Source organism: Quercus suber, unplaced genomic scaffold, assembly GCF_002906115.3.
Source record: "Quercus suber isolate HL8 unplaced genomic scaffold, Cork oak 2.0 scaffold_701, whole genome shotgun sequence".
Taxonomy (NCBI): Eukaryota; Viridiplantae; Streptophyta; class Magnoliopsida; order Fagales; family Fagaceae; genus Quercus; species Quercus suber.
Window position 1 is genome coordinate 166,900 of NW_027070142.1, and position 26,694 is coordinate 193,593.

At 38.3% G+C, this 26,694-nt stretch overlaps 2 protein-coding genes across 24 annotated transcripts in view; both read left to right on the top strand.

The window, feature by feature from the left end:
- LOC112011025 (putative disease resistance protein RGA3) overlaps positions 1–15,146 on the top strand; it is a 29,906-nt gene extending 14,760 nt beyond the window's left edge. The window contains exons 5-17 of one of the 23 annotated variants that reach the window (XM_065766361.1): positions 445–570; positions 4,487–4,598; positions 4,713–5,833; positions 5,928–6,018; positions 6,190–6,588; positions 8,336–8,373; positions 8,451–8,554; positions 10,542–10,720; positions 11,055–11,119; positions 11,297–11,519; positions 11,632–11,686; positions 13,252–13,523; positions 14,716–15,146. Coding sequence is in view for 5 of the 23 variants with exons in the window: in XM_065766373.1 (XP_065622445.1) it covers positions 10,688–10,720; positions 11,055–11,119; positions 11,325–11,519; positions 11,606–11,686; positions 13,277–13,355 (453 nt within the window). In the remaining 18 variants the exon portion in view is untranslated. Of the gene's footprint in view, positions 1–444; positions 571–3,109; positions 3,227–4,486; positions 4,599–4,712; positions 5,834–5,927; positions 6,019–6,189; positions 6,589–6,852; positions 8,049–8,335; positions 8,374–8,443; positions 8,555–10,541; positions 10,721–11,054; positions 11,120–11,296; positions 11,520–11,605; positions 11,687–13,251; positions 13,524–14,715 lie in introns of those variants that run through there. The other 22 variants (XM_065766364.1, XM_065766362.1, XM_065766376.1 and 19 more) reach the window with 22 other exon arrangements.
- Positions 15,147–17,216: 2,070 nt separating this feature from the next.
- LOC112011022 (uncharacterized) lies at positions 17,217–18,443 on the top strand. Its single transcript, XM_024043399.1, has one exon. It carries the CDS (start codon positions 17,217–17,219, stop codon positions 18,441–18,443), a length of 1,227 nt encoding a protein of 408 aa, XP_023899167.1.
- The last annotated feature ends 8,251 nt before the right edge of the window (positions 18,444–26,694 follow it).

The following is a 26,694-nucleotide window of genomic DNA, read 5'->3' on the forward strand; positions in this document are numbered from 1 at the left end:
GCAATGTCAACTCCATATATGTGTTCATATGTAAGCAAAACAATGTATAGGTTGAGTACAGTCAGATTGATGAATTGTAGTTTGACTCCTTTTGATAAGAAAGTCATTGATAACTTAGCTTGAACAGTGTGGAATGTCCTTTGCTTAGACTCTTTTAGTTGTTGACATGGATATAATGAACTACCTAAAAGTTTAAAGAACTAGAAAGCCAGGATGTTAAAAAAAGGCTAGTATCCTAGGATGTTAAAAAGCTAACAAAATTACAAAACTCTTACACATGGATCCTCATTATTCAAAGAACTAAAAAACTATTCAATAAGTTAAATGTCTTGCCTTGATATGCAGGTACTAGCATATCTATTTTGTTCAGCTGGAGAAATTTTTTTTTTTTTTATGGATCTTTAACCGAAGAGCTGAATATCTGTCATTTTCCCAAATTAATAGAAAAATGTGCAAATGGGAGCGGTGCCAAGTGGTCTAGGATTTCCCACATTCCAAATATGTATTTTGATGAATGTATAAAACATGAAGCAATTTGAAGATCATGTACATTATTAAGATGGATGACCAGTAAGTTTTCTCTGACCTCATCCTCCTTTCTTTGCTTATACTCTCCTTTCCCACAAAATAAGAGTATTTTTCATAATTTCTCCAAATTTCTTACTTTTTCTCTTTAGTTTCCCCAAACATTTTTGTTTTTGGTTGTCCTATAAGTCAATAATTTCTTTTCAGTTCCTTTTCTTACTTTCAATTTCATTTGCTATTTTCTAAATTTTTCGTTCATATACTTTACAGAAAGTGCTCTAGGATTCACCCTATTCCAAATATCCAGAAAAACTTTTGGTTCCTATTCTAAGCTAGTTCAAAATAATCTAAAATTGGTATTTTCTCTCAAATGTCCCCTTTCCTAACTTGTCGCTTTGGAATAAACTAGTTTTTCTTTTTTTCACTTACTATATTTCTTGTTCACTTATTTTATTGTGATATCACTTTTATTTTGTTTCAAACTTGTATTTTAATGTAGAGCAAGTGTGCAACATATTTTGCTGTATGGTGTATGTAGACCTTCAAATTTTTGGGTCATTCAATCCCTTTAGTTTTTTTTTTTTTTAGTTCAATGTATAAAATTCTCTTCTACTTGTTACCATTGCATTGACTTCACTGTAATGTTTTGACTTGACCATTCTCTAAAAATAGGCTTTTTATTTGTACAAATTTTAAAGGTCAATATCACATTCACCCATACGAGAGAAAATGTTGAATATATGACTGTGGCCTCTAAAACTGTTTTTAAGTGAACCTGGAATTTTAAACTCCATCATAGTTTGTTAACATCATGAATTATTTTGATGCGATTTTCAAACTTGAGACATAATTGATGACATAAATTATTTTAATGTTGTTAATTATATTTTCCAAGCCTAAAGCTTCCATGCTGGTGACTTCAACAACTTACTGGATTCCAAGGTAGACAACTAGTGGTTTCTCTAGATCATGCAAATAGTCAAAGGATAGTTCCTAATATCTTAAGTATACGGTGATGGATCTTTCTGTATAAACTAACGCAGATTGTATATTATTCACTATTTTTAATACAATTTGGTTTTGCAACTTATAAGGAGGGATAAATTAAAGTACTCTATGTTTAGCTACTTATGTTGAATACTGATATAAGTAGTTTAAGCTACCACGGTGTTGATAAATTCTGATGACTTCCATTAATGGTTTAGAAAAGGCACCAATATCATTGTTTCTGGTTTCTTTTAACACAATAGTTTAGTGAGGAACTTTCCCCTGAAATTGGATAAATGCATGACTCTACTGGTTTCTTAATATATATATATATATATATTGGATCTTAACAAATGGGCAATTTGTAAATTCTTGTGAATGAGTTGGATGTCTTTGGTTGTTGAGGATGCTAACCAAAAAGATCACGTAGGTTCTACTTGGTGTAAAGCTTTTTGAAACATTAGACAATTAATGACCAACTATGTCCTTCTATGACTTGAAGCTTTAGTGATGCTAATTGCAGATTAAACTTTTAGTCAATAGTAGCTAGTTCTTTGCATGAGATAAAATGAGATGAAAGAGCCTTGGAGATTAAGGCCTCTATTTGGATCTTCTCAAGCTTGTTTTGAGCATACTTTTGCTTCCCTTATAATTATATTGTTGTCATGTGTTGGCATTGGAGAAAATATCTATTGTTTCCAGTTGTAGGAACAATTTATTATAATTGTAAGCCAACAAAAGTTTATTAAAGTTGCAATTTCTCTCAAATTTCCTCATGTTTTCCTCTTTTAAAACTTAGGATGCCTTTCTAAAGAAGAGCACTTAGGATTTGCCTCTAGCCAATAAAACATACGGGTAACTAACCTCACCTACCAGATACAATTGTTGGGAAATCCAAGGGCATTCACCTTTGATTGGCTAAACTGTTTATACTCAGATGCATCTTCAACCTCTTCATCACACTTGAGTTTCTTACCAACAACACACAATTAAAATCTCTCACTTGAGAGAAATTCTTTTGTAATATAATAGGAAAAGTAAAAGAACCGGCCTTCTCTCTAATCAATTACATGTCAATAGTGAAAAATAGGGTATTATATATGTGGATGGACTAATCTTTTGTCTCTTCTTCATCTGCTTGAACACACTACACTAACATATTTGAAAATCACGGAACCAAATAGTGAGAACATCTTCTACAGTAACTGGAGAACCTATCGTTTATACATGAGCTATACATTTGCAAGAAGGAACACCCTTTCTAAATAATTGTAATATGCTAAGAATTTCGTTAGTTGCCCGGTTACGGAAGAATATATAATATTAGTATCTTGAGTTTCTAAAACTCGAGATTTAATACGGATCTCGAGTTTTTAAAACTCGTTTTCGTTGGTTTTCATATGCTGATTTGGACAAAGTTTTCCACGTGGATAGCGAGTTTTAAAAACTCGCTTTATGAACTCGAGTTTTTAAAACTCGCTTTCTGTTTAATATTAAGGCACATTTTTGACCACTTAAAACGTAAAATATGATACACTCTCACTCTCTTAGACTCCACTCTCTCACTCTAAAATTTCAAACTCACTCACTCGCAGTCCCAAATCAGCTACCCTGTGCTCTCAGTCTCCACGGGCTCTCTTCTGCTTTGTTTGTTGTCTTCGTTCATCTCGCTTTCTTCGTTCTTCCGTTCTTCGTTCTTCATCTTGCTTGCTAGGTAAAAGTTCTCCGTTCCTCTTTTGCTGAATTTATTTTATAGATTTGGGCTTTTTGCATGGTGGGTTACACATTGTTGCTGCTGTTGTTTTTGTTTCTGGGTTGTGGATTTACTTGGGTTTTCAATTGCTTTTGATACATGCCCATTTGGGTTTTATTTAAAATTGCTTTATATTTGTAGACATAGATGTCATTGAAATCAGAATTTTTTTTTTTTTTTGGTTTTGTTTTGGTGGGATTGAGAATAAATGGATAAAGGAGTTTTCTTTATTTTGTTTGTCATTCAAGAATCAATATTGTGTTTATGGGCATAAAAATTCAAATTTTAATTTTCTTTAGTGATAAAAAGCTGAATGGGTATTCCTTGCTATGTGTGTTGTTGGATGGCCATATAGGAATAAGAAAAAGGTGAAATAAGAGGATATTTTGTTTGCAGTTCGTATAATGTCTAGAATTCCTTAGCAAGACAAAGAATTTGAGTAATGTTGATAATACAAACCGGTCCTGAATTAGGAAGTATAATTGTAACTAAGGCCATAGAAATAAAAGTTCCATCATGCTTGGAAAACTCTGCATAACTTAGTAACAAAGAGTAAAAATTTTAAATGAACATGTACATGAATGAATATATAGGTACATATTGATTCTTTTAGTTTTGATTCATAACATTACCAAGTTCATTCACTCACTATATCAAATTTTAACTTCTTGTTAACATTACCACGTTCATGTAATGTCCATGTCCACTCCAAAATATTTTATAATATTTTCAACGATTTGTTTAATTGTCATTTGATTTATTACCAAGATGTTTCTTTTGACTTGACAATTTCTTTTTAGTTGGGAGGTTGCCTCTAAATCCTCGAAAGTTAGCATGCAATCATATTAGGAAGTTATTTTCATTGAAATTTTCCAAACATGGTGTAAGTTCAATATTGCTTTATAATTTCAGCACATTTATTATGATTCCATCTCACAGTTACTTACTAGAACAATTGTACTAATTAATTGTTTGGAAGATAAGATGTTCTCCGGCTAGAAGTTTAAGCTTGTCAAGTTGGTTTAAATCATTGAAGAACTTAAACTCTCTTTGTGGATCTTTGTCATGCTCAATTGAATCAGTTAGTGACCCTATTGAATCTATACATGCTTCAATTAGCTTCCTAAATCAACTGATTTTAGATGAATTATATCTATTATTTTCTTTGCCCCTTCCTTTGCCCCCACACTTTTAATGATCTCACAGTAGCACTCTTTGCAGTATGGAGCCTCGGATTGATGAGGAGCCACAGATCTTGCAGCCTGGTCCTAGTGATGGGTCATTGTTGACGCGACAACCACATCATCGATCAGAGGACATTTGGAATGGCGAGGTGAAATATCTAGTTCTAACAACTGCTTTAATTTTTACGTTATCTTTGACTTTTAGTTAGCAAGTTCTTTCAAAGTTGTATTTGTAGTTCTAACAACTGCTATAATTTTTATAGATTTTGCAGGACCCGGGCCCACTTACGTGCCGTGGTCGCACTACGGAGATGGCAAACATTCAAATGTGAGATAATCGGGTGATTGACATTATCAAGTTGCTAAGGCTTGAAGGATTGTTTAGGGCCCCTTCCAGAGAGATAGATAATTGTGTTATAACGGCCCTAGTTAAGCGATGGCGGCCGGAAACTCATATGTTCCATCTTCCACATGGTGAAATGTCAATCACCCTACAAGATGTCGAAGTCATTTTCGGACTTCCTATAGACAGTGAGATCTTGGTTGGGCCGACTGCTGTGTTAGATGGAACTTGGAGCAATCTTTGCATGGAGTTGCTTGGTTTTACTCCAGCGAATGAAAACAAAACCTTGGTGGGGCAAAGAATTCTCATCAGCCGCCTTGTTGAGGCCATTGCAGTGCCACTGCCTCATGACGCAACGGAGATTCAGATACACAAGTATGCCCGGTGCTATATTTTATCACTACTAGGAGATAAGCTTTTTATGGACAAGTCAGGAGATAGGGTGCATCTGATGTTTTTGGAGCAACTGCGGAACCTTCGTGAGATGTCAATCACCCTACAAGATGTGGAGGTCATTTTTGGACTTCCTATTGACGGTGAGGTCTTGGTTGGGCCGACTGCTGTGTTAGATGGAACTTGGAGCAGTCTTTGCATAGAGTTGCTTGGTTTTATTCCGGCGAATGAAAACAAAACCTTGGTGGGGCAAAGAATTCTCATCAGTCGCCTTGTTGAGGCTATTGCAGTGCCACTGCCTCATGACGCAACGAAGATTCAGATACACAAGTATGCCCGGTGCTATATTTTAACGCTACTAAGGGATAAGCTTTTTAGAGACAAGTCGGGAGATAGGGTGCATCTGATGTTTTTGGAGCAACTGTGGAACCTTCGTGATCCGTCACAGTATAGTTGGGGTAGTGGTTCCCTGGCCTGGTTGTACAAAGAGTTGTGTCGGGTAAGCGAGAAAGGGGCATCGCAGATTGGTGGGGTGTGCACCTTGGTCCAATATTGGGCATAGGCAAGGTTGCCATTCTTATGCCCGAGGATAGAGCCCCCACCTGGATGTGATTATGGCCCGTGGCCGTATGCTTCACTTGCCTTTAAGTAAGTATTTTTTTGATATTTAGTGTGTTATGCAATGCACTCTTCTTAGTAATTAAGTAGCTACTTATCTTATGTTATTCGCTCGTAACTGTAGGTGGGTGCGGGTGCCAGGCTCGAAGAGTAGGCCATCCGGGATGGCCTTGGTCTACTATCGTGAGCAATTAGTTACAATGCAGCCGAACCAGGTAATAATATTCAAAAATTTTGTTTGGTTATGTTAATTTTCCTTAAGAATATGATTGCTTCATACTTTAACATATCTTCTGTTTTAATTTTTGTTTTTTCTTTTATCTATTAATTCTCCCTTGTTTCACATTTTAAGATGCTATGATAATTGTTTTTTGTTTCTATTGTAGATTGTGTGGCAGCCATACGAGGCACACTTCGTCCACCTTCTTGACTTCTGCATTGCAATGAGGGGTACGTGGACAGCAAGGGTACCGCTTGTGTGTTTTTGCATAGTGGAGATACACCACCCAGACCGTGTCCTTCGACAGTTTGGGTTGGCGCAAAAGCAGCCTGACCGTGTTGTGTACGATGAAAGGCTGCACAGAATAGACTTGCGTGGGAAGGTGAAAAAGAATTGGAGGGAGGAGCATGAACCGTATATCATTTCATGGAATAGCAGAGAACAACGACTTTGCCATGCACCTCCTCAGACTGGTGAGATGGCTCGCAATCATGACTATTACCAATGGTACCGACTGGTCACTCGAAAGTATGTCGACCGCAACAGCGCTAAATTACATCAGCTGGTAATGTGTTCTAATTATATTTTATTGCTTGCTTTGTTTTTTCTTTAGTATATGTACGAACGTAGAATCAATTGATTTCTTCTTTCAACAAATTTGGTTTGATCTAACTGACATCCAATTAAAAAGAGTTTCTGTTGCATATAGTATCATAATAAAACTTTCAGTTCTTAGTTTAGATGGGTATTTAAGTAGATTAATAAGTACTATATTGTGCATTCTATAATTGTTACATAAACGTGGAAAATTCTGATTGTACTGGTTCTTTCTCTGTTTCAAATTGAAAGTCATTTAGCGTTGTTGAATTGGCTTCCTGTAGGCAGCCGAAAACACAACCATGTCCGGTGCATCCTATATAATGTGGCTGGGCTTGGTGGTGATCCTGCAACCACTGGGCAGGCAAACAACCGTACTGAGACTGAATCAACAACTACTGCAGCCCTAAGCACAAGTGCAGCACCCGTAACTACACCGACCCGTGGTCAACTTGCTATAGCAAGCACAAGCACAGCTAGGGGCCGTGGTTGGCCTGCTATAGCAAGCCTAAGCCCAACTGTAGCTAGGGGCCGTGGTCGGCCTGCTACAGCAAGCCCAAGCACAAGTGCAGCTACGGGCCGTGGTCAGCGTGCAACAACTCCTCGGGTTGTAAGTACTCATGAGATACCTGCACCCATCCTGAGGTCCCTCCACCCATGAGATCATTATCATCTCCCCACCCCGAGGTCCCTCCACCCATCCCAGATGTATCTCCTCAATCCGAGGTCCCTCCACCCATTGTAAATATATCTCCCTAACCCGAGGTCCTTCCACCCATCCCAAATGCATTTCCTCAGTCCGAGGTCCCTCCACCCATGGTAGATGCATCTTCTCAGCCCGAGGTCCCTTCACCCACCCCACCTTCACAGCCCAATTTCGATCTCGGTATACATTCTCAGTTGACCCCTCCGTTGCACCCCGAGACACCCTCATACCCACCCACCAGCTCTAGTGCACCCACTTTGCCCATAGACCCACCCCGTACTGAACCCATGACGATACCCACTCCTGGCCTCTACACAGAGCATTATTACCCACCTACCTCATCCTCATCTGACCCTCTTGGACCTTCGGTTGGGATTGACACTCCACAGCCAAATACTGATGTACCGGACGAGAATCCCCCACCTCAGCCCTCACCCCCACAAGGTAGACCGCAACGTGCTAGAAGAGCACCCACTTGTGGGACAGGTGGACACAAAATAGGACACAAACGCAACTCTATGATGTGATAACATTAATTTCCCTGTATATGCCTATTTTGCAGTTCACTTTATTCTTTACAATTACATCGAATATTGATTGTATGCATCTAATGTCTTTGCAACACGATGATGACCCTAAGGATGATGCCCCGTAGCCTCCTCCCCCGCCCAAACATTACACGAGGGTTAAAAAACGCAAAATTGGTGAACCTTGAAATAGAGGTTTGTTAAAGATGCATGCAGCAAATTACTTTGTCTTATGGATGGTGCATGTGAGATATATGTTATAGAAAATTCTCAAATGTCAAAGTTTTTGTATGTTGAATTCAATTGGTTTTTGAGAAATATGATGGATTTTGAGTTTTGAAAATTTATCTTTTCTGTAGTTTTATTAACTATGCGTGTAGTTTGGGTTTATGGATTTCAAAATCTAAGTTATATCATACTTGTAAACCCATATAATGTGATTGAAGTTGCAATATTTTGACCTTTTTTTAAAATCTTTACAGGAATTGATGCTGCTGTAACTCTCGTTCTGAATTTCAAGGTGTGTATCTTTAACTAGTCTTTTTGTTAATTTTCAAATTTATGGAAAGCTGTCTGATCTGAAGCCGTAGCATGCAGAGTTATATGGTGGGAAATCTTCCAGGTGTCAAATTCTTTGGATACTATTGTCAAAGTGGAAGATTTTCAAGTTTCTTTGGATACTATTGTTGGAAATCTTCCAGGTGTCAAATTCTTCTCTCTCTCTCTCTCTCTTTTTTTTTTTTTTTTTTTTCGTGCCTGATGAGTACTCGCTTTATCTGGGATGTATCTCCCGTATATTCGAGCTGTATCAAAATTTTAAAAAATAAATAAATAAATCCTTTTTTTTCGCTTGATACTCTCTAGGTACGGTTGTACCAGTATCCAATTTGTATCCATACTAGGTACATATTGGCGGGGGCGACGTTGTGTTCAAGCCAGGGGGTTCAAATGAACCCCCTGACTTGTCATTTTTTTTTTTTTTATAATTATTATATATATATATATATATATAAATTTTTTTAACTTTTGTTTTGATCCCTCCAAAATAAAAATTTGAACACTCTAACCCTAAATTTTATTTAAACCCAACTAAAATAAATTTGAATATGATCATCTTAATTCTACTTTCACAATATTTTCACAATAAATGTTATATGGCAAGTTATAACTGGTTTTTATTTGAACCCATAATTAATATCACTTTTTACCTACTATTAACAACTTACCACCTAGATTTTGTTATAAAAATTTTGTGAAAGTATTGTGTATTGAATATTATTAAAAAAAAGTTTCATTTTTGCTCCTTTGTTAAAAATATATATGTATATTCTTTGCTAACTTACTTTACTTTACATTTGTGATTCTTTTCCATTCTCTTTATCTCTCTTTCTCTTTCTCTTTATTTAATCAAATTGTTTGATAAATACTCTATAGATTTTCAAGTCTAAGAAGTTTTTTAGTGCTTGCTCAAATTCCAAGAGAGTGATCACATGTATGACTAAAAAGCCATACATGATTCTAAAAAAAAGCCATACACTTCAAAAGCAAAAACTTATATTAGTTACTATTTTTTTTCTTTGTTTCACATTACTCCTAGTTCTACTCTTAGGTGTGTTAGTATTCTTCATTATTGTATATTTTTATTTAATTGACAATACATATAAATAGAATAAGTTATTATTAATTTGACAAAAATTTATGATTAATTATTTAATTATATTTGTTGTCTTACTGATCTTTAAACTACGAATAACTTTTTTTATATTATTGTACAATATAATTGTATTATATACTAAATTGTATTTAGAATACTATTTTAGATTATTGTATATAATATGAAAGTTGTATGTACAGAAAAAAAAAAATTCATTTTATTTTTTATTTACTCTCATGACAAATTTCTTGCTCTATCATTATTGAACCCCCTAAAAAAAAATCCTGGAGTCGCCACTGCATATTGGAAACCAAGTTGATGACAAAAATGTCATATTGGTGCATCAAAGTCAGTAACTATCTATTAACTATTATTTCCTCCATATAATCTTCAATTAAATTGTTAGGAGTGTCAATAATATGTGAAATGGGAAAAAAAAAGTGTGTTGTGAGGGAAAACAATGTATTCTATGTATTTGAGAGAAGTTTGTATGCCTTGGTTGTTGATCTTGGTAAGTCATATCTCTAGTGAAAGTTTTGTACAAGGGAAGTCTTAGTGTAATTTTTACTTTTACTAAGGAAATAATAAAGACTGGAAATATTAGACAGTAAATTTTTGCACTCTTAATTCACATAAATTGGTTGAACACTTGTTTATGTTTTTGTTGGGTTGTTGGCTAAGATTAAATAGTGTAATGTCATTGTAAGTCGTAAAATTTATGGTGAAATTAATTTTAAAAAAATAAAACCATATAGTTTCAAGGAGGTTTGTGGGCAGGAGATGCGAGGTCCCCAAGGAGGTTTCAAATTATGAAACCTAATAGTTTTCTAAGTATAAACTAATAAATTAAACTGTAAACTTTTCTTTCTCCGTCAGTAACAATAGGATCCAAAGGTTCTAATCCATGTAATATGTACTTAATCTATATTCTATATGTACACAATATGTACTTAATCTATATTCTATATGTACACACCATTCATTGAAAAAATGAAGACTGATACTTTATATGGTGGGCTTGAATTCCATGCAAGCCGTAGCATGCAGGGTTATATGGTGGGAAATCTTCCAGGGTTATATGCTTTATGAAATCTTCCAGGGTTAATGGAATCTGTGTATCCAAAGAAAGAAGCACTCCTTATTTGTCAAAGTGGACCAAACCCAAGCCCTCCGCTATCTCATGATGGCATTACCATTTTTGCCTTTTACATATGTATGTTTAAGATTCAAGACATTATGTTCCCTCTTATGCTTTAGTCAAAGGCAAGAACCTCTGTTTTCTTTGAGAATGTCTTTTAGAGGGGCCAAAGCATCAGTAATTTTGTAATTCTATTAGTAGATCAGGTAGTTTTTGAAGGGAAAACATTTCAAATATTTCCAAAGGGCTGAATTTGTCTCTACTTCTTCTAGGCATGTTCCTATTGGCTGTTAGTTTTTGTTTTTGTTTGTTCTTTTTTTTTTTTTTTTTTTTTGGGGGGGGTCTAGTCATTTAGATTTTGATAGAGCTCATAAGTATTTTGGAAATTGATTTGGAATCTTATTTTCAGGGTCCATCCACAACTGCTGTTATTTTGAAGTTTGAGCTAATGTATGCCCCCATATTGAACATAAGGTTGGTTATCAGAACTTCTTTAATATCCAACCCAAATGAAGTTAAACTGCAAGCTATGTTTCTTTCCCTGTATGCTTTGTTTTTATGTTAATTAAATTGTCATTTTATTCTTTCACTGCTTGCTTGATATCACACAAACTTGAATTGAATACCCTTTTAACTCTTATCTGAACCCAGAACGCTGGTTGTGCCACACTATTTGCAGGCCTGAGTTGCAGGCTTCTCTAGAACCATGCTCTGTTGCTGTTCATGAATTCCGCATTCCTCCTAATGCTCTTCTGGGAATGCATTCTTATTGTCCTGTTCATTTTGATGCTTCCCATGCTGTCCTTCTTGATATAAGTGTACATGTCAGTTCACTGAGAACTGGTTCTTACATCCCCCCACTGAAGGTACCCAGGTTTGTCATGATTCCACTTTATGACATAGTCAGAATTGTATCCCTTAATCTGGAATTACCTGCTTTTATATGTCAACTTTTATCAGCATTGATTACCAACTACATATTACAGTGCAACTTGGGCTGTTGAAGATGATAGTGATCAAGATTTTGATGGGTCAAACAAGGTGTGTAATGTCACAATGATTTTTTTGAAGCTGAAACCTATATCTTTCTTGATTAGCATGCCCATGTAATTTTTTTTTTATAACTTTTATTTGAAAAGAAAATGGGAAGATCACACACGAGAGATGTGAATCTATCCCTTTTAAAAGAATACAATCCAAAGACAAGAAAATCTATAAATTCAACAAAAGACATTGAGGGGATGTGATGGATATGGAAATTAGTTTGTTACTACGTAAATTCGTTTATTCAAAACTTCTTCATTTGGACAGCAGCTTGGGGCAGGATCCTTACTTGTGAGAATCTCATCAATTGGGGGTTCTCTTTAGTTAGCTAGTGTTGCACTTGTAGGTGTAGTGGGGAAATAGTTGACCATCTATTGCTTTATTGCACAGTTCCTTTTAGTTTGAGGAGTGTCATCTTTAAGATGTTTGGGATTCATTGGGTTTGCCTTCGATGGTAGCAACCTTATTGCTTGGTTGGAGGAATTGTTTTGGGAAACACTCGTCAAACATTTGGAACCTTGTTCCATCATGTTTGATATAAATTGTGTTTAAGGTACATAATAAACACACCTTTTAGAATATTGAGTGGTCTCAGGAGCACCTACAATTAGTGCTAATATGTACTTTGTTTGATTGGTCTATAGTGTAAAGGAGATATTAGTAAAATCAACATCATCTTCACCTTTCCATTAATAATCTTGCCATTTCTAATGCTGCATTTAACAAGAGATGGAGGGAGTACAAAATTTCCCTCAATAATACAAAACCCTCTTAACACTCCCCCTCAAACTGAAGCATCATCATGCCCAGCTTATTATAAGGGTTAAGAAATTGATTCTTGCTTAATGCCTTCAGGAAATATCTCTTAACTGATCAGACAATTTAACATAAGATTATGTACTTTGCCGCCTCATAAATATCTTGCTTAAAAAAATGATAATCCACTCTAATGTGTTTGGTTTGCTATGTAATACTAGATTACCAGCTAATATAGATTGCTGCCTGATTACTACTGAATATTTCCATCAGTTATTTACTAGAAAACCCTCCACCATAACATCTCACACACTGTATAGACCCTAGCCCTATGCTCCACTTATTTACTTGCTACTAATGTAGGAGGCTCAAAGAAATATCTATTTTAATTTAGTGAAATTGTGTTTTTATTGGTCAATTGTATTTTATTTTAATTGCATGTATTTAAGCAGATTTATTAGTATTTTTATTTTAAGTCAAGTGTATTTTTGTAATGAGTCAATTAGGGTTTCCCATGACAGTTAGATTTATGGTTAGTAGACAATATAAGCAAAGTCTTGTACTCCTATTAGAAAGGAAGGGGGGGGGGGGGGGTTATTTTGATGAATACAATTTTTATTGAAATTGTCCCAATGGTCTGATGCCGACTTCAGCCAACCCTAGGTGCTGACTCCTATAGGTTTTCTCATGCTTGGATCTGACCCCAAGCAAGCTTAGGTGCCGACTCTTAGGTTCTCAATCCTTTATTTTTCTGGTTCTTAATTATGTTGTTGAATTTTTCTGGTTTTTCCTGCACCAATGACCAGATTTTTTGCTTCTTCATTCCCCAAGTGACAAGATTACCTCCTGCACTGATGTAAAGAGCATACATGAGCCTATCAAGATGATCACCAGTCCTATTTGCATATGAAAAGAGATATTATAAAGACTGCTGGCGGGGTTGAACACACCTTGTGAGGAGCGTTTAGGTGCTTCAACTTATGGCATAAACATCCATTGTTGTTGCCTTGGAGTCTGCATAAACTGACTAACTACTACAACAACTAATGGGTTTGCTTTGGATGTCTTCAGAGCCGAGGTATACTTCTTTCTCAAATACCAAAAGTGAGGCTTTCACTATTTTTGTTATTGTTGTTTATATTCTATTTTTGGTGCTTTGCACCTGCATCTTTTCATGTCCTGATTTATTGAGCAAAATGTATTTCCAAATTGTTGCAAAGTACCACTTGTAGGCCATATGCATAGGTGATAGGATTGTTGATCATTTTTTTTTATAGATCCATTTTGAGATCATCTATACTTTTTTGATAGGTAGATCATCCGTATAGATGTTCAAACCTCTCTCTCTCTCTCTCTCTCTTGTTTATACATATTAATACTACTTAATGCCCCTTATGCCTTGGGCGACACATGTGCTAGTCTTTTTGCATCCCTTCAATGTCATTTGTTTGAATTTACTTGTAATAAGAAAAGGTTCTTCAACAGATTGTTACCAATGAGGGTGCCAATATTTGCATGTAGATGACCCTCTATGCCATTTGAATCTTTTTTTTTTTTTTTTCTTGAATTCATTTATCATGTAGATGGATGGTGTTTGGACACCCTGCAAAATATCTTCTATATTTCTTCCGAAGCCTTTGAAGGCAATAACTCATTTTTATTCCTTATGAGTGAAGTCACTACCAAGACCAATAATAATATGATATATGAGAGAACAATTATTTGAAACAATTAACAATGCTATAAGGCAACAACATATTATTGTAAAAGAGAGAATGGCAGTCCCTCAATTGGTTTTTTTAATAGCTTAAAAAAAGTAAAGATTGGCTGAATGGGTGGAAAGAGAAAATAAAGAAGAAAAAACATTTAATACCTACAGAAATCTGTTTTTCTAGAGAAATTGTATGACCATATTGTCTGTCTTTATTGATTCCAATTAGACATGCAAGGCAGGTTCTTGATAATTTGAACAAGCTTCACATATAAACAGATGATTGAATGTCAGGTACTCAGGTCACAAGCTAGGCTGATACTAGATTCTGTAGTAATGCGTATTAGATTTCTTAGAAATCCTGTGCAATAGAAAATGGACCTTCTTATCATATTTTTGTTGGTGGCATCCTAAATGCATAGTTCATGGAGCTTCTTCTCTTGTAAATTGTGGCCTGCCACTTTTTTTGTTTTTTCAATCTAGAGTGTTATCACTTATCAGTTTTTAGCCAAGTGTGGTTATCCAAAGACTTAATTTCGTTTTTTCCTTTGTTCATCAGCAATGCAAGGAAGGCCAGGATGTCTTGCCTGAGCAAATCAAAGCAGTACGTTTGGATTCGGCTGGCTTCCATGGTATGATGTAACCCAAGTGCTTCATATAAATGGAGGAACTAACTGTAGTGTTGTACCTCAAGTACCTTGTAAATGCATTTGCTCCTCATTCCTATTGGTAAAGGTACCCACAGACCAAAGTCAAGTAGTTCAGCTAATGTTCGAAAGGTCAATTTGCTATCATTAGTGGATATGTTTTGTACTCATGCTTAGAAGCGTAGCAAACTTACTGTGTTGTCTTAAGTATCTTCAGCTTTTAGAATAAAATCATTTGCTGTCGGCATATTCTCTATGAAGCCAATGGGATATTTTCTTATCCTCGTGCATGTTTGTTTAAGTAGGACAAAGCACAATCATAAATAACATTTTTTTTTTTCAATTTAACATTGTGCTTCAGCTAAAAAGCTATGAATTAGAAAGCCTAAGCTATTTCAAGTTATACCTGACAGTAGTACTTATAAAAAAAAAAAAAAAAAAAGTTATACCTGACAGTAGTGATTTTTAGCATTTGCAATGTGGAAAGGAAGCAAGTTTGTTATTTCACAAGTGCTTGGAAATCCTAAACACTGTTCTGTTAATCTCACTATTTTAGTAGCTGAATATAAGTATAAAATGAATGGATATCACAATGAGTAGATTATAGAGGAACTCCATGTCTTAGATAAAGAATCGTTTCTAATAAATTATAATTTATTGAAGATAATTATACATTATCAAGAAGTGATGAGGATCATTTTTATTTTGTTTGCTTGTTGTTTAAAAAATATCACTTTATTCATGAAGTTAAATCAGTTAATCCACCAGTGTCAAATGTAGCAAGTACTGTGTATTCATGGTGGCAATACCAACTGTGTGATGTTTTTATTGAAGCAATTAAGCCTTTCTTTGTTGGAGACACACAACCTTCATCTAGTTCACCAATTAATATCTGGCCAACCCTAATTTACTCTCCCTCCCTTCTCTCTCAATCTACACAGCCCATAAAACTTTAGTTTGTGTCAATATCATTTTCTGTATATTATATTCCACGAAAGGGCTACACGGACTGGAGGGTAACATTGATAACTAATAATAAAAAAGGATTATGTCAAAAAATTTTATTTTGTTATAACATATTCAAATTTGCATGATGTACAATGTAGGAATAGATAAATTTCTAAAGGAAGGAAGCTTATCATTGGCTGAGCAAGTGTGATCATGGGCTGGCACCTTCCATCATGGTTTGGTAGACTATAAGCTATGCGAGAGTTGTGCCAGTGTGATCTGATTGAACTGCCTTAAACTCTATGCAGCTTTATTTGCATCTCATGATTCATGATGCACATGGGCGTAAGATGTCTAGGTCCTTGGGAAATGTCATTGATCCGCTTGAAGTAATAAATGGGATATCCTTCGAAGGTCTTCATAAGAGTCTAGAGGATGGGGTATCGTCAGTAGTTGCATAAATTGTGGAATGTTGTACGATTCACTATGACCAAGTTTGGGGATGATTATGTTCCGCCCACAATGTTTGTTTTTTTGTTTCTCCTCTTGAATGTAAACAATATTGTCCACGTACAATTGGCAATGAGATGATTTTGTTCATTCTCTTTAATGTAAGAGGGGAAAAAAATGTTTTTATTGATCTCTCAATAACTTTTTTGACAATTAAGGTGATATGTTGATGTTGCATTAATACGAAATTGTCATCTTAAAAAATTGTGAAAAGAAGTTTTTTTTTTTTTTTTAAATAACTTTTGTTTCTAAGTGAAGTCTTAACATTACTTTTTATTTTCTTTTAAACTAGACAAACATTTTGGATATCACAAAATGGGAAATCAATCAAACATTGGTTTGGCTACAAAAAATAATAGATAAAACATCGTATTTTCTATCAAAATAGATGGTCAGTGCGAGCTTGATCCAGTTCACCAATTAATATCTAGTCAACTCTAATTTACTCTCCCTCCTTTCTCTCTCAAAATACACACTGCATTTAAGTAAAATGTCTAGGTCCTTGGGAAATGTCATTGATCCGCTTGAAGTAATAAATGGGATATCCTTCGAAGGTTTTCATAAGAGTATAAAGGATGGGGTATCGTCAGTAGTTGCATAAATTGTGGAATGTTGTACGATTTGCTATGACCAAGTTTGGGGATGATTATGGTCCGCCCATTTTTTGGTAAATTCGAATGACTTGTCATTTAGCTGTCAATGGATACTCTCAGTATTAAATAGAGCCATATTCAAAACTATTGCAGGTTTGGAGTCATATAAATTCTCAAATGTAGCAAGTACTGTGTATTCATGGTGGCAATACCAACTGTGTGATGTTTTTATTGAAGCAATTAAGCCTTTCTTTGCTGGGGACACACTTTGGTTGTGTCTTGAGAATGGGCTATGATTGCTTCATCCTTTTATGCGGTATGTTACGGAAGAATGATGGAAGCACCTTCCTTCATCAAGTGCTATGGCAAACAGAGATGAAGACAGAGACAGTCATAGGAGACGCGCCAGCTTTCCTGTCGAACCGAGCCCTAGTGTCGTCAAGGAGATGAGGAAAGAGATGGACGAGTTACGAAACACAATTAGGGGAAAGAAGGATCTAGGACTGGACAAAATTGTCAGGAAGTCTGACTCGCCGTTCACTGTAGCTGTCCAAGAGTGCCCGGTTCCCTCCAAGTTCTGCCTACCCCAACTCGAACCCTTTGACGGACTAAAGGATCCGTTGGATCATCTCAATACCTTCAAGACGACTTTGGGTCTTCAGCAACCCCCTGACGAAATCCTATGTCGATCATTCCCCACTACCCTTAAAAGGGCAGCTCGGGAGTGGTTCACCAAGCTGCCTACGTCGACTATTGATAATTTTGAACAACTAAGCAGTTCTTTTGTTCGTCACTTTGTTGGCGGACAACGTCCAAAGAGAACAGCGGATCACTTGCTCACGATCAAACAAGGAGAAAAAGAAACTTTGAGGTCCTATGTGACGCGCTTCACACGAGGAATATTGGAAGTGGACAAGTCAGACGATAAGGTGCAACTTACAACTTTTAAAGCTGGGCTAAAGTCCAGGGATTTTGTGGTTTTTGTGGCGAAGAATCCCCCTAAAACGATGGCAGAAGCGCTTTTAAAAGCTCAGAAATACATGAACGCCGAAGACGCCCTAGCAGCTATAGATGGGGCAGAAAAGACGAAGGATAAAAAGAAGGACAAAGAGGACAATCGTAGGGGTCAGAAGAGAGATCGGGCTGAACGACGTAATGATGACGGGAACAAACAAAGAGATGATAAGAACCCTCGGCAGACGAAATTTACACCCCTAGTGATGCCCGTCGATCAGATCTTAACAGAAATCAAGGACGAGCAATGTCTCAAGTGGCCCAAACCACTCCAATCACCACCTAGTGTGCGTGATAAGAGAAAATATTGCCATTTTCACAAGGACCACGGACATTACACAGAAGATTGCCGAGATCTAAAGGAGCAGATAAAAGAGCTCATCCAGAAAGGGAAGCTTCAAAGATATGTGAAGAGGGCAGAAACCACCAGGTACAATAAGAAGGATCAGCATGAAGGATTCCAAAGAAGTGAAGACCAACCGCCTCGTCCACAGACTGCAAGAGGAGAGATAAAGACCATCACCGGGGGACCGTCCACAGAGGGGTCGTTCAGATCCCTAAAGAAGTCATACTAAAGGCAAATAAACAGTGTCCACAGCATGCCTCCCTCAAAGCAACTACGGACGAACCAAGGCATATACTTCTTAGAGGAGGATGCCCGAAGAGTGAAGCAACCTCACGATGACCCACTAGTCATCATGATTATGATTGAAGGCTTCAACACAAGGAGAGTGTTGGTAGATAATAGGAGCTCAGCGGACATTATTTACCTATCTGCCTTTCAGCAATTGAAGGTAGGCCCAAAGAAACTTCGTCCTTTCGAATCACCGTTAGCTTCAGTGGAGACAAGGTTTACCCCCGTGGGATAGTGACGTTAACGGTCACAGCTGGTTCATATCCGCTCCAGGTAACCAGCCAGCATAATTCCTGGTTGTAGATTCACCATCGTCTTACAATGTGATCATTGGACGGCCCACACTAAACCGCTGGAAGGCTGCCACTTCCACATACTGCCTGAAGGTAAAGTTTCCAACAGAGCAAGGAATTGGAGAAATAAGAGGAGACCAAGTTTTGGCAAGAGAATGCTATTAGGCCGTCCTAGCCTCGAAAGAAAACCATACCTGGACAATCGAAGATAAGACCCCCAAGATGGTGGAGAAGTTAGAAACGGTGGAGCTGGTCGAGGGAGATCCGTCCAAGACGACTCAATTAGGGACGAACCTAAACCCAGCGACGAGAGAAGGAATTATCAATTTCCTAAAAAACAATCTCGATGTATTCGCATGGAGCCACGAAGATATGCCTGGGATTCCGGCAGACATCATCCAACACCGTCTGAACGTAGACCCAGAAAGAAGCCCGTCCAGCAGAAAAGAAGGGTCTTCGCCCCTGAATGAAACAAAGCGGTCATGGACGAGGTAAATAAACTACTGGCAGCGAACTTTATTCGAGAAGTTCATTATCCAAATTGGTTAGCAAATGTCGTCATGGTGAAGAAAGTGAATGATTAATGGAGGATGTGCGTCGACTTCACAGATTTAAATCAGGCGTGCCCCAAGGACAGCTTCCCCTTGCCAAGAATTGACCAACTGGTAGACTCTACTGCCGGGCACAAACTCCTCACTTTTATGGACACATTTTCAGGGTATAACCAGATACAGATGGCCAAGGAAGATCAAAAGAAAACTACCTTCATCACCAGCCAAGGACTTTATTGCTACAGGGTTATGCCTTTCGGCTTGAAGAACACAGGGGCCACATACCAAAGATTGGTAAACCAGATATTCAGCAAACAAATTGGGAAGAATATGGAAGTATACGTCGACGATATGCTCGTCAAGAGCAAAGAAGAAGAGGATCATCTAGACGATCTTATGGAAACGTTCAACACGCTCAGGCAGTATAGCATGAAGTTGAACCCCTCCAAATGTGCTTTTGGGGTCTCCTCAGGAAAGTTCCTCAGGTTCATGGTTTCGCGAAGGGGAATTGAAGCAAACCCGGAGAAAGTAAAGGCCATCCTGGAAATGACTTCACCAAGTACGATAAAAGAGGTACAATCACTCACGGGAAGAATAGCGGCCCTCAACAGGTTCGTCTCGAGGGCTACGGACAAGTGCCTCCCTTTCTTTAAAATCCTGAAGAAGGCTTTCACATGGACGGAGGAATGTGAGACAGCGTTCTAGGAGTTGAAGCGATACCTGAGCAACCCTCCGCTTTTGAGTCTGTCCAAAGAAGGGGAAGATTTGTTCCTATACTTGGCAGTGTCGGACACAGCAGTAAGCGCAGCCTTGATCAGGGATGAAAACAAGATACAACTTCCTATGTATTATGTCAGCCAGGCCTTCCAGGGAGCTGAGGCTCGATATCCAAGAATAGAAAAAATTACCTTCGCCCTAATAGTAGCCTCCAGAAAACTGCGCCCTTACTTCCAGGCTAATCCCATCAAAATCATGACAGACCAACCTGTCAAGAAAGCAATGAACAAACCCGAGGCAGCTGGACGAATGGTACAGTGGGCGATCGAACTCAGCCAATTCGATATCGAATACCGCTCACGAACAGCCATAAAAGCCCAAGCATTAGCAGACTTTGTAGCTGAATTCACCATCAACGAGCAAGAAGAGAATCGGGAGGATGTCTGGACGATTAACACTGATGGCTCGTCCACGCAAAAGAGAGGTGGAGCAGGCATCGTGATCATTTCCCCTCAGGAGGATGTCCTCAAGTATGGGGTCCAGCTAAAATTCCCCGTGACTAATAACGAAGCAGAGTACGAAGCTCTGTTAACAAGGCTCAGGTTAGCCCAGGCATTGGGGGCTGAAAAAATCGTAGTCAAAAGTGATTCACAGAATATCATAGGACAAGCCAGAAGAGATTTCGAAGCTAAGGAGATAAGGATGCAAAAATATCTTAAATTAACAAATTAGCTGCTGAGCAACTTTAGTCGGGTAGAGTTTATACAGATTCCTCGGGAACAGAACGCAGAAGCCGACGAGGTAGCTCGCAGCGCATCAGCAGATAACCATGACAAGTCAAGTGACTGGAAAATTGAAGAACAAAAACTCCCCAGCATCAAAGAATTTCAAACCTACTCCGTGCATGCCATCCAGGGATGGACGAACCCAATCTTGTCTTTTCTCAAAGACAGACGACTACCATTAGACGTTGAAGAAGCCAAGAAAGTAAGAAAACGAGCTGCCCGATTCACTGTATTGAATGATCAACTCTATAGAAGAGGTTTCTCTCAACCATACCTAAGATGTATTGAAGAAGAAGAGGCCAGATATGTCCTCGAAGAAGTGCACGGAGGAGTTTACGGAGATCATATGGGTTCAAGGTCCCTCGTGAGGAAGATCGTGAAGGCGGGTTACTTCTGGCCCACGATGCATCAAGATGAGGAGGACTTCGTGAAGAAGTGTGATAGCTATCAAAGATATGGGAATGTTCAACGAGTCCCCGGGGAAAGAATGACGAGCATTTCCTCACCCTGGCCATTCGCACAATGGGGGATTGACCTCATGGGCCCCCTGCCGCAAGGAAAGAGACAGATGAAGTTCCTACTTGTCGCGATTGATTATTTCACGAAGTGGGTTGAAGCAGAAGCCCTTGCAACGATCACGGAGGCTAAGGTACAGAATTTTGTATGGAAAAATATTGTTTGCAGGTTCGGGATTCCAAGGACGATCATATCAGACAATGGCCGCCAGTTCGATTGTCAAGAGTTCAGGTCATTTTGCTCGAACTTAGGTATCAAGAACAAGTATTCTTCACCGAGACATCCTCAGGCCAACAGACAGACGGAAGTAACAAACCGGACCTTGCTCAAGATCATCAAGTCCAGATTATTGGGGGCAAAGGGTGCATGGCCCGAGGAACTGCCTGGCGTTTTATGGGCATACAGGACGACGGCGAGGACACCAATAGGGGAAACTCCTTTCAACCTGACATACGGCACGGAAGCAGTCATTCCAGTCGAAGTGGGACTCACCAGCATCAGGAGAGAATTTTTTAACGAGAAGGACAATAACGACCAATTGAGATTGAACCTAGATTGTGTGGACGAAATAAGAGACCAAGTCTCCCAAAGAATGACCAAGTACCAACAAAAGATGGCAGGATACTACAATCAAAGAGTAAAGCTGAAAAGATTTAGCATCGGCGACCTCGTCCTCCAGAAAGTGACTACAACAACGAAGGACCCCGCACAAGGCAAATTGGGCCCAACTTGGGAAGGGCCTTACCGCGTCGTCCACTACTCACAACAAGGAAGCTACCATCTAGAAGATATGGACGGAAACAAGCTACCTCGTCTATGGAATGTCGAGCACCTAAAAAGGTATTACGAGAAAGAATCCACTGCCTCATTGTAAGCGATTACCACAATTTAATGCCACATTTTTCATTGAAGCAAGTTATTTCTATGCTTTTTACTACAAGTTATATATTTATGCAAAAAAGTGTATAAGTAATTATTCAGGATTCTATAAGTAATCATTGAGCATTTCAATAGTCTCGTCCAAAGAAATCATCACGTTCTGATTATTTTTCCAAAGATAAATGATTATTCGTCCAGATCGAAAAGACGATGGTATCTTTCGAAAGGATGCACATCGTCCAGATCAAAAAGACGAACCTCGATTAAAAGTGCGCATCACTCCATTCACAAAAGGAATGAAATTCCTCAAAAAATATATACGCATTGTCCAGATCGAAAAGACGATGAAACCCACACCAGGGGTAAAACATTGTCCAAATCTAAAAGACGATGAAATTCATTCAAAGGGCCCACATCGCCCTAATAAAAAGAAAAATGGCGGAACTTTCCAAGAAGGCACACATCGTCCAAATAAACTACCACGAAAAATATCCAAGTCCAAAGAGGGACGAATGGACCTCTTTCAAGAGACGAAGAAATAATTTCAACTCAAATCCTTCTAAGTCTAGTGAAGAAAAATTTTGAAACAGATATGGAAGGAAACAACAAACATAACACAAATATATATATATATATATACTTCCGTAGGTGCAGATTGTTCAAAAAGAAAGGAAAGAAAAACCCCAAAACATACGGGGACCAAAAGCAATGTTTTCAGCATAACCGCCCAGGACACAGGGCACACAAAAAAAGAGGTACAATATATAAAAATAGATTATTGTGCAGGAGTGTCATCTCCACCTTCGTTAGCCGCCGGAGGGTTCTCGCCTGAAGCCATTGAAGCCTGAGCAGCCAAGGCAGCCTCGTCCGCTTCGATTTCCTTATCGACGGCTTCGAAATCGAGATCGTCCAGATTGACCCCCTGCCCGTGCTTGACCAAGTATCTCCTAAACAACTCGAAACCTTTGAAGTACCACTGAAATAGGATGGTGTTGTATTCATCGATCATCTGGAAGCCAATGACGGCCCTGGCTACAGCTGCTTTCATCTTTTGGCTCGCGGCAGCAAGAAGCTCGTCCTTCTGCTTCACTTGAGATTTTTCAGCTTCGAGCTGCTCGGTCAGGACTTTGACCTGCTCCATGGAGGTATTATGGGCGTCCATCGCAGCAATCAAATCTTTTCGCAAACCTAAGGCCTCCACTTCCAGAACTTCCACCTTTGAAGCAGCCATGACGGCCTTCTCCTCACTTGCCAAAAATTGTGAGGTAAGGTGCATACTCTCCCCCAGCACTTGTGGATAAAAACTTTAGTCACAAAATATATATATATATATATATATATATTTTTTTTTAGAGTGACAAAGACAACTCAAAAGATACCTGTACAAGCTTAAAAATATATATATATATATATATATATTTTTTTTTTTTGAGAGTGACGAAGACAACTCAAAAGATACCTGTACAAGCTTGTGCACGTGCTGGTTCACCATTTGATGAGAAGGCACAAGTAAAATTTCCCTTTTTTCCTCTAAAGTAAAAAAATCATTCGCCCGGGCAACAGCAGTGTCAGCGTCCTCCCAAACGGAGGAGCCTACCTTTTCCTTGCCCTTTTTTTCCGTCTTTTGCCTCTTTGGAGCGGGGACCTCTTCCAGAGAAGTTGCTGGGGAGGCTGTCCTTGCCTCGTCCAGAGTAGGGGTAGACGAGCCCCTCTCCGTCATCTCCTTCTCTTTCTCTTTCTCCTTTTGTCTTTCTCTGTCAATAAACTTTAGAGTCTTCTGTCCAATGCTAGAAAGGGGTTCGTTCTTCTTCCCCTTGATTTTCGCGTACATATCCTTATTAAATTTGCTCATCATTTCTGCACCAAAAAAAGAGACAAAGTTAGAATAATAGAGAAAAGAAGGACGATCCTGTGCATCAAAATTACTTACGTTTTCGTTGCTCTCTATCGATTGCTTGAAGGATGTAGAGTGAAGGCTCAGGTCCCAAACAGTGACGAGCTAAAGTACGTGGATCAACGAGCTCGTCAAAATCGTCGATCGTCTTTACGTATCTAATCGCCTCCTGAACTCTCTCCTTGAATTGGCTGTCCAAATCAAGTCGCTCTTTCACTGCACAAGAAGGAAACCATTCATGGTTGTAAGGACGAGCAAAGAAAACACCCACGAGGTTAGAAGAAGAGGAGCATAAAAGACGAACGCACCAAGACGAGGGGTCTCCCACCATCGCAACAACCTGGGGATATTCCCCCAAAAATCATCTGACAAAGTCTCCCAACCGTCTCCTGACATGAAGAAGTATCTTGACTTCCAATAACGGAAGGACGAAGGAAAGTCAACTACTAGACGGGATCTCCTATCCCAGGGAACAAGTTCGTAATATCCAAATTCCCTAGACTCTTTTAAACGGTAAAGATGGGTAAGCTCATTCACAGTTATCATTTTCCTATCTGCTATGATTGTCCAGATCACCATACAGCTTATGACGATTCTCCAGGAATTGGGCATGAGTTGCCCAGGAGCAATCTGTAGGTGATCTAGGAGCTCCATGATAAACAGGTGGACGGGAAATCTTAGACCACACAGAAAGGCCGCCTCATAAAAGCAAACCTCCCCATAGGCAAAGGTGCAAGCCTTTTCACCCTTCTTGGGAAGACGAACCCTGGTTTCTACGAGGAATTGAAACCTATCCCTAAATTTACTGAAAACGTCAACACTCAAGTGACACTTTTCCCTAAGAGCATGAAAGGGACGAGGGACGACAACAGAAGTAGAGGGTGTTGACGAAGAAGGAGGCACGGAAGTAGCTGTGTCCATTACAGCCCCGTCCACGGCCGCGTCGGAGGACGAATCCCTCTTAGGACCACTAGACCTTACAATGGAACCCATTTTTCCCCCCTAAGAACCCCACGGGTAGATTTGAACCAAGAAAACGACTGCTGCAACAATGGGTACAAATCCCTTAAAGCTAAATCTAAGCCACTTCCCCCTACCACAAGATCACCAGATTGCGGATACCGGTCACCGAAAAGTTCTAAAAATCCCCCCAAGTGAGCAAAGAAAAAGGCAATAGAGGGAGAAATATGCTCAAAATCAGTATAATCTACCATTAAGAAGGGACATATGCGTTTCAAAAAAAGGAAAGTAAACAAAAAAGTATACAGCAAAAGGAAAGAAGCGAAAAAGAAGGGATACGCACCTTAGAAAAGAAGGGAAGAAAATCTGAAATCAGAGGGGCAAAGCAGCAACAGCAGAAAACTCAGACACAGAAGAAGAAAAGAAAACCAGAAAAAGCCAAATGAGAAATAAAAATGAAGAAGTTAGGAAAAGTAAAGGTTAAAATCTGCCTTGGAAATCGCGGGAAACCAAAAAGATATTCGCTGGAAACAATGCCTCCCCACTGGTTAGAACGTGACACGCGGCCACAAAGTGTGCCACGCCGCCACAAGGCAGTTAATGCGGAGAACACATCCCCAAGCGCCCAAAAAAAAAAAAAAAAACGATTTGTATTCCCAGGATCGTCTCGGGCTACGGACGACCTTGGAATAGTGGGGCAGCTGATAGGTCCAAGAAATAAGTAAAGTCATCCATCCCTGAAGGACGATGTACAAGGACAACCCACTGCTAGCACAGTACGAGGAGGGCTACACGAGCAATCCAACTAAGGCCAGCCGTTACGACTAGCAGCAATAAATACCAATACCGTTGAAAGGGTGCCGGTCAAATTAACACCTCGCACAAGCGTTACGAACTCAAGCAATTATTTTGGTTTCTACTTATTAGAGGTTTTTTTTCTTTGGATTTTTATTTTAAATACCAAGTTGTAACTCATGCTTACATAGAAAAGGTAGAAAATAATAAAATATGTCAAAAGAAGGAGGGGGGGTGGGGGGGAAGGTTGTCAAAGGCAGACCCGGGTAACCTTGAACTAGGTAGAAATCTGGTTTTTTAAATGGAAGTTATGGTTCAATTACTTTAAATATAAAAAAATCCCAAATAGGTATAGGTGAGGGATAGAACCAGGGATTAGTGAGTCAAATATTGATGCAATAACCAATAGACTATGCTCCTCTGTCATTCTTGGATTTAATATTTTATTTATTTACTATTTAGATTATAGTTTTCCAATTTATTGTATTACCCCTCTCAATCTATTATTATTTGATAATTTTACTAAAGGTTCATGAACTGTACTTTTTAGAAGTGAATATACAATTTATTAATTTATGCTGAAAATGATTTTATTTTAGATAATTTTTTTATTTGAAAGATTACTAAACACAATTTTTTGACACTTGTTTATGCTTTATTATTTTCTATTAACCTTATAAAAATGGTGAAAATTCATTTGAAAGTTGTTTAATTTTTTAGACATACTTTTAGTAAAAATTTGTTAATGTTTGCCATTTTAATACATTTATTTGTATTTTATTATTATTAAATTCATTATAAT

Coding starts and splice junctions, on each gene's coding strand:
- LOC112011022 (XM_024043399.1), top strand. CDS start 17,217: ATGGCAAACAGAGATGAAGACAGAGACAGTCATAGGAGACGCGCCAGC.